This window comes from Somniosus microcephalus, chromosome 12 (genome assembly GCF_052327205.1).
Source record: "Somniosus microcephalus isolate GS21.2 chromosome 12, FLI_Smic_1.0, whole genome shotgun sequence".
Lineage (NCBI taxonomy): Eukaryota > Metazoa > Chordata > Chondrichthyes > Squaliformes > Somniosidae > Somniosus > Somniosus microcephalus.
The window spans coordinates 169,602,375-169,619,560 of record NC_140998.1 but is presented as its reverse complement, the minus strand read 5'-3'; the positions used below and the strand labels follow the sequence as shown (position 1 = coordinate 169,619,560).

Here is a 17,186-nt window from a genome sequence, read left to right as displayed (position 1 = left end):
AAACCTGCCAGAGACTCCTGCATCTGTGCCTGGAGTTCCGTCACCTCTGATCTTATGGATGGACCCAGAGGCAGAGGGTCGACATGCTGCGGAGCCGAGCTGGCAGAGTTCTGCTCCCTCCGACTAGGACTCTCCACTGCTGTCCCTGTCTCCACAATCTGCTGATGCTCACTTGTGAGCTGTGATACACCAGGTGACAACACTGCTCTATGTCCCGAAGGTCCCACCGAGGTGTGAGTGTCTGCGCTGATGCTGGGTGCGCTGAATTCTGGTGACGTTGCGCCCTCAGATGTTGCAGCTTCCTCTGAGGAGTCTGGCTGCTCAGCCTCTTCTTCCTGGCTAGGGGGGACGGATGCTTGTGATGGTCCTGTGGGGGAGTAAAGGAAAGAGTCAGAGATGTGATGCAAAGGCTACATGCACATAGATTTTTGCAGATGCTCATAAGTGCATCTGTTACAGCTTCACAATCATTATCAGCGACTCATGTAATGTCAAAGAGAGAGATGGGAAACTTTTCTGTCACCAGCTTGCTGTGTTGCACCCATCTGTCCATCCCCCACGCGCGAATCATCCTCTATTCCCATAATTTCCAGGACAGCCACCTCCCAGGGGGTCAGGTGGGCTATTGAGGCTGTCCCTCCTCCTGTCCTGGCTCGTTCTCTTTTGTTGTGAGCTCTCTTTTCCTGCAATAAGGGAGACAAGTGGAGGTTGAGTGAGAATGAAGGAGTGAGTGTAGAGATTGCATAGCATAGATACTTAGAAGGAGACAAAGATGGAGTGCATTGCAAGACCAAGGGCCCTCCCTGTGTGTTGTCAGTTGTGTTCAAAGCATCAGAGTGATAGGGAGTGTGAGGGCTACATGGTGGAATAGTTCTGTGAATGTGAGCATAGAGAGAGAGGGAATGGGTAAGGGTGCATGGATGTCAGTGTCAAGTGGGATGTGGAGGAAGGGATTGCTAAAGCTGAGCGCTGGTGAGGAAAGGCAATGGGGATCAGATTGAGGGTGATGGGAAATTCATACTCACTTTTCCAGTGCGATGAAGGTCATAAAATCTTTTCCTGCACTGTATCCAGGTTCTGCGGGTGACTCCCAAGGAGTTGACCTCCTCAGCCACCTGCATCCACACTGCCTTGGTCTGAGTGGGAGGCCTCTTCCTCCCTGATGAAGGGAAGAGCACCTCCCTGTTGGCCCTAGCCCCATCGACTAATGCCTGCAGTGCTGCCTCGTCAAAACGAGGAGCTGCTCTTGCCCTCCCGCTTGTCATCTTTCCTGCAGGTCCCTCTGACACCAAATGGAGAAAGCTTGGCAGTCTGCAGGAGAAGCAAGGCTTGCTGTGGACCTTAAATGCAGCAGCAATGCTGATGTAATCAGAGGGGAATTTCAGTCATGAAAAACCCATTTGCAAAGGCTTCCCACATGTTGGAAATCAATTGGCCACTTAAGTTAAAATTGCATCAGTCTCCCACGTCCATTTAGATTCATGTGGGAAACATGAAATTCAGATAACACGACAACAGCCCACACCTGAGTTAAATCCAGCCCTCTGTCTCCTGCACTCCGACCCAGTCAGACTCTGTCCCCCTACACTCCGACCCAGTCACACGCTGTCCCCCTACACTCCGACCCAGTCACACTCTGTCCCCCTACACTCCGACCCAGTCACACTCTGTCCCCCTACACTCCGACCCAGTCGCACTCTGTCCCCCTACACTCCGACCCAGTCGCACTCTGTCCCCCTACACTCCGACCCAGTCGCACTCTGTCCCCCTACACTCCGACCCAATCGCACTCTGTCCCCCTACACTCCGACCCAATCGCACTCTGTTCCCTACACTCCGACCCAGTCGCACTCTGTCCCCCTACACTCCGACCCAGTCGCACTCTGTCTCCTACACTCCGACCCAGTCAGACTCTGTCCCCCTACACTCCGACCCAGTCACACTCTGTCCCCCTACACTCCGACCCAGTCACACTCTGTCCCCCTACACTCCGACCCAGTCACACTCTGTCCCCCTACAGTCCGACCCAGTCACACTCTGTCCCCTACATTCTGACCCAGTCACACTCTGTCCCCTACACTCCGACCCAGTCACACTCTGTCCCCTACACTCCGACCCAGTCACACTCTGTCCCCCTACACTCCGACCCAGTCACACCCTGTCCCCTACATTCTGACCCAGTCACACTCTGTCTCCTACTCTCCGGCCCAGTCAGACTCTGTCCCCCTACACTCCAACCCAGTCAGACGCTGTTCCCTTACAGGTGTCTGACTGATGCTGTTCAGTAATTTTCCTGCATTGAATTGTTTGTGCAGGATGGATGAGGAGCAGATCGCTACTGTTTGCCTGTCAATATTGAATGCTCTGGCCTACCTCCATTCCCATGGTGTGATCCATAGAGACATCAAGAGTGACTCCATTCTGCTCACACTCGACGGACGGGTAAGAGACAACACTGCTTAAAGTATAAACTGCATCCCTCAAGAGTGGAATGATTACTGGATTTAGGACCCGGTGTAGTACTGAGCCCCACTCAGAGCAGGAAGGGCCCAGGCTCCAGCCCCGGCCTGTTCTGGTCTCAGGAGGTGGAGGATGCAAGGGTTGGATTCATTGTCTCTGGGCTAAGGTGGGCAAACACCACTCACTGTCCAGTGACCCCCTGCTGGCAAGGTCTGGCTTAATGATTGTGATGGTAGCGCAGGCCAAGGCAAGGCTGCAGGTGCTCTGAGGGAACCAGCTACTCACACTTGGAGGGTCTTCAGTTTGAAGACTAGGACCTCAAACCCAGCACCAAGCTCATGGTCTACAGAGCAGTAGTGATACCCGCCCTCCTGTATGCTTCAGAGACGTGGACCATGTACAGCAGGCACCTCAAAGCACTGGAGAGGTACCACCAACGCTGCCTCCGCAAGATCCTGCATTCCATTGGCAGGATAGGCGCACCAACGTCCGTGTTCTTGCTCAGGCCAGCATCGAAGCTTTGACCACGCTCGATCAGCTCCGATGGACGGGTCACATTGCCCACATGCCCAATACGAGACTCCTAAAACAAGCGCTCTACTCGGAGCTCGGACACCGCAGGAGAGCCCCAGGTGGGCAGAGGAAGCACTTCAAGGACACCCTCAAAGCCTCCTTGAAAAAGTGCAACATCCCCACCGACACCTGGGAATCCCTGGCCCAAGACTGCACAAAGTGGAAGAGAAGCATCCGGGAAGGTGCCAAACACCTCGAGTCTCTTTGCTGGGAGCAAGCGGAAGCCAAGCGCAGGCAGCGCAAGGAGCGCACGTCAACCCAAGCACCCCACCCACCCGCCCCTTCAACCACCGTCTGCCCCACCTGTGACAGAGACTGTAGGTCCCGCATTGGACTCATCAGTCACCTGTGAGCTCATTTTTAATGTGGAAGCAAGTCATCCTCGGCTCCGAGGGACTGCCTAAGAAGAAGAGAAGATGACTTGGAGGGGAATTTTAATCCCCAAAAACGGGTGGGTTTAGCTCAGGTGGGATGTAAAAATGTAAAAAATCTCACGCCTCGAACCCGCCCACTTCCGTTTTTAAGAGGCGGGGCAGGGGGAAGGCGACCAATCTGCTCCCAGGAGATGATTCGCTTATTAAATATTTTAATGAGGCTGTATGCCTCTGATTTTTTTCCACATTTTAGGTTTTACCCTAGCCAGCCTGGTTTCCTGGGCCTTGGGAAACCCGGAAGCTAAAGAGAGGTGAGGACCGCTGGACCCAGCAGGTTTCCAGCCATTCAAGTTTGTGGACCAAGAGGAGCAGGAGTGCTTCCTGCGGCCCACCAACCCTAACCAGCTTCACCCCCCCATCATTGGACATCGCCACCCCTCCCCCCCCACCGTGATCGACCCCGCTCGCGATCAAACACCCCCGCAATCACCGATCCTACCGCCCCCCCCCCCCCCACCAACGATCGGATCCCCCGCAATCACCCCCGGACCCCCGCGCGATCAGACCCCGCTCGCGATCAAACACCCCCGCAATCACTGATCCCTCCCCCCCCCACCGTGATCGACCCCGCTCGCGATCAAACACCCCCGCAATCACCGATCCTACCCCCCCCCCCAACGATCGGATCCCCCGCAATCACCCCCCCCGACCCCCGCGCGATCAGACCCCGCTCGCAATCAAACACCCCCGCAATCACTGATCCACCCCCTCCCCCCCCCCCCCAACGATCGGATCCCCCGCAATCACCCCCGGACCCCCGCGCGATCAGACCCCGCTCGCGATCAAACACCCCCGCAATCACCGATCCTACCCCCCCCCCCCAACGATCGGATCCCCCGCCATCACCCCCCCAACCCCCGCGCGATCAGACCCCACTCGCAATCAAACACCCCCGCAATCACCGATCCCCCCCCCCCAACGATCGGATCCCCCGCAATCACCCCCGGACCCCCACGCGATCAGACCCCGCTCGCGATCAAACACCCCCGCAATCACTGATCCACCCCCTCCCCCCCCCCCCAACGATCGGATCCCCCGCAATCACCCCCGGACCCCCGCGCGATCAGACCCCGCTCGCGATCAAACACCCCCGCAATCACCGATCCTACCCCCCCCCCCCCCAACGATCGGATCCCCCGCCATCACCCCCCCGACCCCCGCGCGATCAGACCCCACTCGCAATCAAACACCCCCGCAATCACCGATCCTACCCCCCCCCCCCCAACGATCGGATCCCCCGCAATCACCCCCGGACCCCCGCGCGATCAGACCCCGCTCGCGATCAAACACCCCCGCAATCACTGATCCCTCCCCCCCCACCGACGATCGGATCCCCCGCAATCACTGATCCCCCCCCCCCCCCCACGATCGGATCCCCCGCAATCACCCCCCGACCCCCGTGCGATCAGACCCCGCTCGCGATCAAACACCCCCGCAATCACCCCCCCCCCTCACGATTGGACTCCCCCTATGATTGGACCCTTCGCAAGCACCCCCCCCCCCACCCCCCGTGATCGGACCCTTTGCAATCACCCCCTCACCCCCGTGCGATCGGACCCTGCTCGCGATCAAACACCCCTGCAAATCACTGATCCCCACCCCTTGCGATCGGACCCCCCTGCGATTGGACCCCCACACGATCGGACTCCCCCTGCAATTGGACCCTTCGCTGTCACCCCTCCCCCACAATCGGACCCAACCTCCCCCATTCATCTGATCTCCCGCCCGAGCCATGATCTCCCCCCCCCCCCCCCCAACTTTACCTTTCCGATCTCCCCCCCGACCCTTCCAATCTCCCCCACCCTCACTGCCTTTCCGATCCCTCCCTCTCTCCTCACCACTCCACGGCTGCAGCCGGTGCCGAAGGCCTACCCACCCGACAGCCAGCCAGCCTGTCAATCTGTTAAATTCAGCAGGACCTGAGGACCCGAATGTAAAACTGCACCCCCAATCCCCCCGGCAGCTCGCTCCCCACCTCCCCATTAATATCGGGGCCTTTTTGTCTGGGCTCAGGGGGCAGGCAGCTCACTGCCCGTTGCTGCAACACTAGTCTGGGGCAAAGGGTCAGCCATGGGCTGGGGTCGAGGTCATTGGGGAGAGTGAGTCTGGTACCAGGTCCCCGCTAGTTGCTCTACGTCCATTAGTATGGTGGGATGGCGCTTCTGCTCACCCACTGGTTGCAACTCCGACCTCGGCCCATTTCCCAGGGGTTGGGGGTCAGGCAGGCAGTTGCGCCTCTCGGGGAGAGCGTGTCACAGCACGTCCCCGCTCCCGTGTTAGTTTACCCGCAGTCTGCTGAGAAACTAGAAAAAATACCAAAAACATCTCACACTCTCTCTGTCTATCTTTCTCACTCTCCCAATCGCTCACTCTCTCTCGCTCAACCTCTCACACTCTCACTCTCTCGCTGTCTCTTTCTCTCGCTCTTCTCTCTATCTGGTCTCTCTCTCACTTTCTGTCTCTCTGTCTATCTCTCTCAGCCTCTCTCTCTCTCACACTCTCTCAATTTCTCGCACTCTCTCACACACACTCTCACTCTCATTCTCTCTCCCTCTCTAAATCTCTCACAGTCCCTCACAAACTCTCTCACTCACTCTATCTTTCACACTCTCATTCTCATTCTCTCTCTGTGTCTCTCTCAATCTCTCACAGTCTCACTCTCACACTCACACACACTCTCTCTCTCTCTCTCTCTCTCTCTCTCTCTCTCTGTGTCTCTCTCACTCTCTCACACACTCTCACTCATTCTCTCTCTGTCTCTCTCAATCTCTGTCTCACTCTCTCTCACTCTCTCAAACTCTCTCACTTTATTTTTCACACTCTCACTCTCATTCTCTCTCTCTGTCTCCCTCAATTTCTCACAGTCTCTCACTCTCTCTCTCAGTGTCTCTCTCTTGCTCCCTCACAAACTCTCTCTCTCAATCTTTCACACTCTCTCATTCTCTTTGTCTCTCGCAGGTTAAGCTCTCAGACTTTGGATTTTGTGCCCAAGTGAATGAGGAGATTCCGAAGCGGAGATCTTTGGTTGGGACACCGTACTGGATGGCTCCGGAAGTGATTGCCCGATTACCGTATGGACCAGAGGTAAATCCTGCTGTCTGCAGCCAATGTCAGTGAGGGTGAGTCAGGTTGGCTGCTGGAGCTCAGAGGGCTGGGACTCCTGAGCAGAGGAACAGATGGGTGGGGCAGGTGGTGGAAAGTGTAGCCGGGGCGAAGCATCAGTAAGGGGCAATGTGGCATGAGCCATATTTCAGTCGAAGCCAGGATGTCAATGCAGTTGTCCACAATAAGGTTGTGGATGCCAGGGGCCATGTTCAGGAGTGAAGGGACATTCTGGAGGGAGATACAGAGATGGGCGATGATTGCTAATCTACTAAGGGATAGTGGTGGGTGGGAAGAGTGGGACAGGAAGGAGGTTGGTGAGGTTAGACCCGAGCAGGCACACTCGGAATCAAGCTCGTAGAGAGGATGTGGCAGGTGGAGTTGCTGCTCGTAAGGAGGCATAAACCTCATTGGCCCTTCGGAGAATGGTGAGGCAGGTACAGAGGGCAGGTGTGGGCTTATCCAAGGTCAATTCAAGCCTGGAGTGTGGGCAGGAGATTTGGAAGGAAGAGGTGTAGTGCTGGGCTGGGGCAGTGGATGGGGGCAAAAGTACCCGGGGGCGAGAAATGAAAGGTGGCGTGACTGGGTGACAGGAAGGGGAGGAGACAGGAGAGAAGGGCCCAAGAGGGGCCAAGAGATAGAAGTAATAGGCTCTGGACCACAGTGGCAGCCAAAATGCGAACACAACTGGGCACAAAGGGAATTCAGGTTAAATAGGCATGGCAGAGATTAGGAGAGGCCTGTTCTGGTCGTGAGCAGAGAAGTGGGAGGAAATGATATGAGATGGTTTAAAGTTAAAGTCTGGAGTGCCCACAAGCCAGTGTCCAGGTGCAGAGAGGTTTGTGGAGAGGGAGTAGTGAGCTGAAGCGTTGGAGCTGGTGCGCTGGGGTAAAGCGTCTTACAGCATGGGTCCAGTAACTGTTCTTGGTGCAACTTGAGATTGAGATTCCTTCATGTTGTAGGTGGATATCTGGTCACTGGGCATCATGGTGATGGAGATGGTGGATGGAGAGCCTCCCTACTTCAGTGATTCTCCTGTGCAAGCCATGAAGTTGCTCCGAGACAACCCTCCTCCCAGACTCAAGCTGGAACACAAGGTCAGTGCTTCATATACCTCAGCACCTGGGTCCAGGAGCGGCTCAGTGAGGGGAGGACCTCCTGATGGGAAAGACCTGCCTGCACTCCCAGGCCTCCCGCATGGCCTGAGTGTACTCCAGGCCCAGGTCCAGCTCCCCTGGCTGGCCCTTACACCAGAAAATCCTGGAGCACCTCAGAGTGTGGTGGTCCGGGGAGGGGGTGAGGGAGGACAGACTTTAGGGTTTGTACAGGGACCCACGCACTTAGGGAGAGGGGGAATGGGGCGGGCAGCAGGACCACTTCCTCTGACCTCGATTAAATGGGTAAACCCTCCGGGGAGGCCTCAGGGCATCCCAGGGCAGCACAAGGGAGGGTGGGTGTAATACTGCACCCGTCTCCCCTCTGGTTTGGGGAGAAAATTCCAGAGTGTGGGCTTAGTTGGCTGAAGGCACAGCCGTCAATGATGGGGTAAAGGAGGTGGCGGGATTCAGAAAAGGCCCAAGTCAGAGGACCAGAGAGTTTGGAAGGGGGGAGGTGGGGTTGTAGGACTGGAGGAGGCTACAGACATTCAGAGGGTGGAGGCCACAGCGGGATTTATACATGAGGATGAGAATTTTAAATTGGAGACATTGGAATAGTCAAATCTGGAGGTGAGAAAGACACGGATGAGGATTTCAGCAGCAGATGAGCTGAGGCAGGGGCGGAGACGGGCGACGTTAGAGGTGGAAGTCTTTGTGATGGAGTGTTTGTGGGGTCAGATACACAGCTCGGGGTCAAATAGGATGCCATTTATGAATAGTATAGTTCAGCCTGAGACAGTGGGGGTGGGTGGAATCAGTGGTGAGTGTGGGAATTACACCATAATTGTATGGGGCTTATACCATTAGTGTATATACTGCCGTGGTGTGGCCCATATTACCAAATCACACCTTGATCTCTCTCCCTACCCCTCTGCTACCACCTTCTCCTATGAGCACCTCATCTTCTTCCATCCCTCTCACCTCTCCTTTAAATCCTCATTCCCTACAGCCCCCGCCCCACCCCACCCCAGCACCCCTACCTCCCTGCCTGTGTTTCTCCTCTAGATAGCCTCTCACTTTTCCTCCCTCAGCCCCTGCACTCGGTGACTCCTCATCCCTGGTAATTTTGACTTCCCCTGAATTCTCCTTGCCCTCTCTCCTCTAAATTTACTGTCCTCCCTAAAACTCTCCTTCGTATAATCTCTCCTGCCCTTATTCATGACTGTTAAATCTGTGAGTTGTTCAAGTAATTAATACTCAGACTTAATCAGTAACAATAAAACAGGTCTTTACTGGTTGGAGGTAGGGACTATACGTAGGTCTTTACTTCATGCCCACAGGCGGGAACTGAGGGGAGATCAGTACCCACAGTACTATTTATACCCCTATGGCCAGGAGTGGTACTGCGTATCACTACGCCCAACAAGTAGTGCAGTCCTGTCCATAGGTTCAAAGTAGCACACATATTACATACACAACAATGACCACCCCTCAGCCTTGCCTTCTCCTGTGGCCTCTCTACTTGCATGGTCTCAAACACTGGCAAGGTTATGTCCAACCAATTCCTTGTATCCCTCACCCCCTACATCCCCCGAGCCCCTAACAACCCCACTCCTTCTGTGTTCAACCCTAGAAAAAAATCTCCTCAGGTCACTTACGATACTTTCAAACTTCTAACAACCTAGCCTTTGGCCCTCCATTCGCCATGATACTCCTGCAGCTGTCGATCTGCACAGTCACTGCCTCTCCTTCGCCCTTGATGCCCTTGTCCCCAGTAAAACCTTTACTCTCTCCCATCCTTCAAGGCCGAGGTGCGGACATGAACGAACTGACGCACAACTGGTTTAGCCATCCATCACCAGATCTGGCTGGACCACAATAAATGCGATTGGGCCTCGCACTCCTCTGCCAAAATCACTCACCCACTCCAGGATAATCCTGGAGAGCAAAAATAACCCCCGGCTTCATTTCTCCACTACCAACCATCTCCTTAAACCCCTCTCCTCTATCTCTTCCACCCTCACCTCCAACAACAGCTGCAAGGAGCTCATGCAATTGGTCACTAAAATTGAAACTCTCCGTTGAGCTGTCTCTGCTGCTTTCTCCCCCCAACCCCCTTCAGCTTACTCACCAAGCCAAACCTTTCCTATCCCTTCCACCCACTCCTCCAGCAACAAGCGTGACAACCTCATGGACTTCTTTGACACTGAGATTGAGACCATCATTGAAATGCCTCTCCTGCTTTTCCCTCTTCCCCTTACCCACCGAGCCAAACCTCCTCCCAGGCTCTCCCTAGCCTAGTCCTATCTCCCCTCATTCCCTCTCTGAGCTCATCCTGTCCATGAGATGGTTATCTACAGCAACAGCACCATATAAGGTCAAATAGTTGTTTCAGTGGTAGATGTATCAGACTGGGGGAGGGGGAAGTGTCACAGAATATTCAGACTGGGCCGTTCTCCTTGGCTCCTATTGCAGTTTCTCCTAGCTCATTAACTGGTGTGTAATGTTTCTTCTGCTGCAGGTCTCTCCAATTCTGCGGGATTTCCTGGACCGGATACTGATTCATGAAGTGACACAGAGAGCTACATCCATTGACTTGCTGGCCCATCCATTTCTGCTACAGGCCGGACCGCCCGACTGCATGCTCTCTCTGATCCAGGAGTGCAGACAGCGATGAGGTGATGGAAGAGTTTACGGTTCAACGGGACTGTGTAACATAATGTCCAAACAGAGGGGCTTCACACTGTCCTGGGAGTGTATTGGGAATGGACTGAGCAGAGGACACACATTCCCAGTGGGCAACCAGAGGCCTGATCCTAGATAATGCTGATTTCCTGGGCCGTCTGGAATATCTCACATAGGTTGTTGGGTATGGTATTGAAGGAACACCGGGGGGAGTCTACACCACAGCATTGCCCCCAGCACACAGTTTGAGACACTGGAGTCCACACAGACACTGACTCTTACAGATCCACAGACACTGACCCTCACTGGGGTACAGATCCACAGACACTGACTCTCACTGGGGTACAGTTCCACAGACACTGACTCTCACTGGGGTACAGTTCCACATACACTGACTCTCACTGGGGTACAGTTCCACAGATGCTGACCCTCACTGGGGTACAGTTCCACAGACACTGACACTCACTGGGGTACAGTTCCACAGACACTGACTCTCACTGGGGTACAGTTCCACAGACACTGACTCTCACTGGGGTACAGTTTCACAGACACTGATCCTCACTGGGGTGCAGTTACACAGACACTGACCCTCACTGGGGTACAGTTACACACACACTGACCCTCACTGGGGTAGAGTTGCACAGACACTGACTCTCACTGGGGTACAGTTCCACACACACTGACCCTCACTGGGGTAGAGTTGTACAGACACTGACTCTCCCTGGGGTACAGTTCCACAGACACTGACCCTGACTGGGGCACAGTTCCACAGACGCTGACTCTCACTGGGGTACAGTTCCACAGACGCTGACCCTCACTGGGGTAGCGTTCCACAGAGACTGACTCTCACTGGGGTAGCGTTCCACAGAGACTGACTCTCACTGGGGTACAGTTCCGCAGACACTGACTCTCACTGGGGTACAGTTCCACAGACACTGACTCTCACTGGGGTACAGTTCATAGAAGATAGGAGCAGGAGTAGGCCATTCGGCCCTTCGAGCCTGCTCCGCCATTCAATGAGATCATGGCTGATCATCCAAATTCAGTACCCTGTCCCTGCCTTCTCCCCATATCCCTTGATCCCTTTAGCCTCAAGAAATATATCCAACTCTTTCTTGAATATATTTAATGAACTGGCCTCCACCGCCCTCTGTGGCAGAGAATTCCACAGGTTCACCACTCTCTGGGTGAAGAAATTCCTCCTCATTTCAGTCCTAAATGGCTTACCCCTTATCCTTAAACTATGACCCCTGGTTCTGGACTCCCCGGCCATCAGAAACATCCTTTCTGCATCTAGTCTGTCCAGACCTGACAGAATTTTATAGGTTTCGATGAGATCCCCTCTCAGTCTTCTAAACTCCAGTGAGTATAAGCCCAATTGACACAATCTCGTACGTCATTCCTGCCATCCCAGGTATCAGCCTGGTGAATCTTCTCTGCACTCCCTCCATGGCAAGAACGTCCTTCCTCAGATAAGGTGACCAAAACTGCACACAATACTCAAGGTGTGGTCTCACCAAGGCTCTGTACAACTGCAGCAAGACATCCTTGTTCTTGTACTCGAACCCTCTTGCTACAAAGGCCAACATACCATTTGCCTTCTTAACTGCCTGCTGCACCTGCATGCTTACCTTCAGTGACTGGTGCACAAGAACACCCAGGTCTCTTTGCACTTCCCCTTCTCCCAATCTATTGCCATTCAAATAATAATCTGCCTTCCTGTTTTTGCCACCAAAGTGGATAACCTCACATTTATCCACATTATAGTGCATTTGCCATGTTTCTGCCCAATCACCCAACCTGTCCAAATCGTACTGGTTTCATGACATCCCCCTCACAGCATACCCTCCCATCCAGCTTTGTGTCGTCTGCAAATTTGGAGATATTACATCCAATTCCCTCGTCCAGATCATTAATATATATTGTGAACAGCTGGGGTCCTTGGACCGATCCTTGCGGTACTCCACTAGTCACTGCCTGCCACTCGGAAAACGACCCGTTTATTCCAACTCTTTGCTTTCTGTCCGCCAACCAGTTCTCTATCCAAGTCAATACCTTGCCCCCAATCCCATGTGCCTTAACTTTACACGCTAATCTCTTATGCGGGACCTTATCGAAAGCCTTCTGAAAGTCCAAATACACCACATCCACTGGTTCTCCCTCATCTATTTTACCAGTTACATCCTCTCAAAATTCCAGTAGATTAGTCAAGCATGATTTACCTTTTGTAAATCCATGTTGACTTTGTCCGATCCTGTCACTGCTTTCCAAGTGCTCTGCTATTACATCTTTTATAATGGACTTTAGCATTTTCCCCACTACCGATGGCTTACCGGTCTATAATTCCCCGCTTTTTCTCCGCCACCTTTTTTGAATAGTGGGGTAACATTAGCTACCCTCCAATCCATGGGTACTGTTCCAGAGTCTATCGAGTTCTGGAAGATGACCAGCAATGCATCTACTATTTCTAGGGCCACTTCCTTAAGTACCCTGGGATATAGATTATCAGGCCCTGGGGATTTATCGGCCTTCAGTCCCATCAATTTTCCTAACACCATTTCCCTACAAATACTGATTTCTTTCAGTTCCACCCTTTCATCAGACCCTATGTTCCACGGAATTTCTGGGAGGTTATTTGTGTCCTCCTTTGTGAGGACAGAATCAAAATATGTATTTAGTTGGTATGCCATTTCTTTGCTCCCCATTATAAATTCCCCCGATTCTGACTGCAAGGGACCTACGCTTGACTTCACCAATCTTTTTCTCTTTACATATCTATAAAAGCTTTTACAGTCAGTTTTTATGTTCCCAGCAAGCTTACTCTCATATTCTATTTTCCCTTTCTTAATTAATCCCTTTGTCCTCCTTTGTTGAATCCTAAACTGCTCCCAATCCTCAGGATTATTGCTTTTTCTGGCCAATTTGTATGTCCTCTCCTTGGATCTTATGCTATCCCTAATTTCCCTTGTTAGCCACGGTTGAGTCACCTTTTTTGTTTTATTTTTATGCCAAACTGGGATGAACAACTTCTGTCGTTCATCCATTCGGTCTTTGAATGTTTGCCATTGCCTATCCACCGTCAACCCTTTGAGTGCCATTCCCCAATCAATCCTACCCAACTCGCTCCTCAGACCATCGTAGTTTCCTTTATTTAAATTGAGGACCCTAGTCTCTGAGTCAACTACTTCATTCTCCATCTTAATGAAGAATTCGATCATATTATGATCGCTCCGACCCAAGGGGCCTCGTACAACAAGATTGCTAATTAATCCTTTCTCGTTACATAATACCCAGTCTAAGATGGCCTGATCTCTGGTTGGTTCCTCGACATATTGGTCCAGGAAACCATCCCGTAAACACTCCAGGAATTCCTCCTCCACAGTATTGTTACTAATTTGGTTAGCCCAATCTATATGTAGATTAAAGTCACCCATGATGACTGCTGTGCCCTTATTGCACGCTGCTTTAATTTCCCTTTTAATGCCATCCCCAACCTCCGCCTTACTGTTTGGAGGTCGATATACCACTCCCACTAATGTGTTTTTCCCCTTAGTATTTCTCAATTCTACCCATACAGATTCCACCTCATCAGAGCTAATATCCTTCATTACAATTGTGTTAATCCCTTCTTTAACCAGTAATGCTACCCCTCCTCCCTTTCCTTTTTGCCTATCTTTCCTGAATATCGAATACCCCTGGATGTTGAGTTCCCAGTCTTGGCCGTCCTTGAGCCACGTTTCCGTAATCCCAACCAAATCATATTCGTTTACCTCTATTTGCACAGCCAATTCATCCACCTTATTACAAATGCTCCTCGCATTAAGACACAAAGCCTTCAGGCTTGTTTTTTTAACGCTCTTAGACCTATTAGAATGATTATTTACTGTGGCCACGTTTGATTTAAACCGTTGATTTCTCTGACTGCCACTTTTGTTTTTCTCCTTCCTATCTTTTGCTTTTATCCTTGTGTCCCGTTCCTCTGTCTCCCTGCTCAGGTTCCCAACCCTCTTCCATTTTAGTTTAAACCCTCCCCCACAGCACTAGCAAACACGCCCCCTAGGACATCGGTTCCAGCCCTGCCCAGGTGCAGACCGTCCGGTTTGAAATGGTCCCACCTCCCCCAGAACTGGTTCCAATGTCCCAGGAACTTGAATCCCTCCCCCTGGCACCATTCCTCTAGCCACATATTCATCTGAAGTATCCTTCTATTTCTACTCTGACTAGCACGTGGCACTGGTAGCAATCCTGAGATTACTACCTTTGAGGTCCTGTTTTTTCATTTACCTCCTAACTCCCTATATTCTGCTTTTAGGACCTCCTCCCGCTTTTTACCTATATCGTTGGTGCCTATATGCACCACGACAGCTGGCTGTTCACCCTCCCCTTCCGTTCTGCAGCCGCTCGGAGACATCCTTGACCCTTGCACCAGGGAGGCAACACACCATCCTGGAGTCTCGTTTGCGGCCGCAGAAACGCCTATCTATTCCCCTTACAATTGAATCCCCTATTACTATAGCTCTACCACTCTTTTTCCTCCCATTCTGTGCAGCAGAGCCACCCCTGGTGCCAGGAAGTTGGCTGCTGCTGCCTTCCTCTGATAAGCCATCCCCCCCCAACAGTACTCAAAGTGGTATATCTGTTGGAGCGGGGGATGGCCACAGGGGACCCCTGCACTACCTGCCTGCGCCTAGTACTCTGCCTGTTGGTCACCCGTTCCCTTTCTTCCTGTCCAACCTCTACCTGCGGTGTGTCCAACTCCGTAAACGTGCTATTCACGATGTCCCGAGCATCGTGAACGCTCCAGTATGCATCCAATCGCAGCTCCAGTGCCGCAATGCGGTCTGTCAGTAGCTGCAGCTGGGTGCACTTCCTGCACATGTAGTTGTCAGGGACACAGGAAGTGTCCCTGAGTTCCCACATCTCGCAGGAGGAGCAGATCACGGGGCCGGGCTGTCCTGCCATGACTTACCCTTTTAATTAATTGAGTTTAAATTAAATCAATCAATCCCACGAATTACACTACAGTTAAATAGTTTACCAACAGTCCCCGCTACACCAGAGAGACCTTAGAAACTATAAAACAGAGTTAAAGTTTAAAAAAGAGAGAAATACTCACCAACCAATCACTTACCTGCTTCCTGCTGACGTCACACTTGGATTACTTTTTACCTCTCTCCCGGAACCTGGATTGGTATGCCTCTGGTGATCCCTCGCAGGTCCGCTGCCTCTCCGGTCTCGGGGCTCTGGGCCTCGCTGCCTCCGGCTGCTCCTTTTATCCTCCGCCGCCTCTGGTGATCCCTCGCAGGTCCGCTGCCTCTCCGGTCTCGGGGCTCTGGGCCTCGCTGCCTCGGGCTGCTCCTTTTATCCTCCGCCGCATCTGGTGATCCCTCGCAGGTCCGCTGCCTCTCCGGGCTCTGGGCCTCGCTGCCTCGGGCTGCTCCTTTTATCCTCCGCCGCCTCTGGTGATCCCTCGCAGGTCCGCTGCCTCTCCGGTCTCGGGGCTCTGGGCCTCGCTGCCTCGGGCTGCTCCTTTTATCCTCCGCCGCATCTGGTGATCCCTCGCAGGTCCGCTGTCTCTCCGGGCTCTGGGCCTCGCTGCCTCGGGCTGCTCCTTTTATCCTCCGCCGCCTCTGGTGATCCCTCGCAGGTCCGCTGCCTCTCCGGTCTCAGAACTCTCATGGGGTAGAGTTCCTCAGACACTGACTCTCACTGGGGTACAGTTCCACAGACACTGACCCTCACTGGGGTACAGTTCCACAGGCACTGACTCTCACTGGGGTACAGTTCCACAGACACTGACTCTCACTGGGGTACAGTTCCACAGACACTCACTCTCACTGGGGTACAGTTCCACACACACTGACTCTCACTGGGGTACAGTTCCACACACACTGACTCTCACTGGGGTACAGTTCCGCACACACTGACCCTTACTGCGGTGCAGTTCCACAGACACTGACCCTCACTGGGGTACAGTTCCACAGACACTGACCCTCACTGGGGTACAGTTCCACAGACACTGACCCTCACTGGGGTACAGTTCCACAGACACTGACACTCACGGGGGTAGAGTTGCACAGACATTGACTCTCACTGGGGTACAGTTCCACACACACTGAATCTCACTGGGGTAAAGTTGCACAGACACTGACTCTCACTGGGGTGAAGTTCCACAGACGCTGACTCTCACTGGGGTACAGTTCCACACACACTGACCCTCACTGGGGTATAGTTCCACAGACACTGACCCTCACTGAGGTACAGTTCCACACACACTGACTCTCACTGGGGTACAGTTCCACACACACTGACTCTCACTGGGGTACAGTTCCACACACACTGACTCTCACTAGGGTACAGTTCCACACACACTGACCCTCACTGAGGTACCGTTCCACAGACACTGACCCTCAATGGGGTAGAGTTGCACAGACACTGACTCTCACTGGGGCACAGTTCCACACACACTGGCCCTCACTGGGGTAGAGTTGCACAGATACTCACTCTCACTGGGGTACAGTTCCACACACACTGACCCTCACTGGGGTACTGTTCCACACACACTGACTCTCACTGGGGTACAGTTCCACAGACACTGACTCACACTGGGGTGCAGTTCCACACACACTGACCCTCACTGGGGTACAGTTCCACACAGACTGACACTCACTGGGGTACAGTTCCACATACACTGACTCTCACTGGGGTACATTTCCACACACACTGACTCTCACTAGGATACAGTTCCACAGGCACTGACTCTCACTGGGGTGCAGTTCCACACACACTGACTCTCACTAGGGTACAGTTCCACAGGCACTGACTCTCACTGGGG

The 17,186-nt window shown here is 53.1% G+C and overlaps 1 protein-coding gene across 1 annotated transcript in view; it reads left to right on the top strand.

Moving 5' to 3' along the window:
• The window catches only part of LOC147109713 (serine/threonine-protein kinase PAK 4-like), a 137,830-nt gene that overhangs the window by 70,119 nt on the left and 50,525 nt on the right, over window positions 1-17,186 (top strand). Inside the window, exons 5-8 of the mRNA XM_086003827.1 lie at window positions 2,316-2,442; window positions 6,426-6,551; window positions 7,532-7,666; window positions 10,188-10,344. Of these exons, the coding sequence (XP_085859953.1) occupies window positions 2,316-2,442; window positions 6,426-6,551; window positions 7,532-7,666; window positions 10,188-10,343 (544 nt within the window). The 3' untranslated portion in view covers window position 10,344. The remainder of the gene's footprint in view (window positions 1-2,315; window positions 2,443-6,425; window positions 6,552-7,531; window positions 7,667-10,187; window positions 10,345-17,186) is intronic.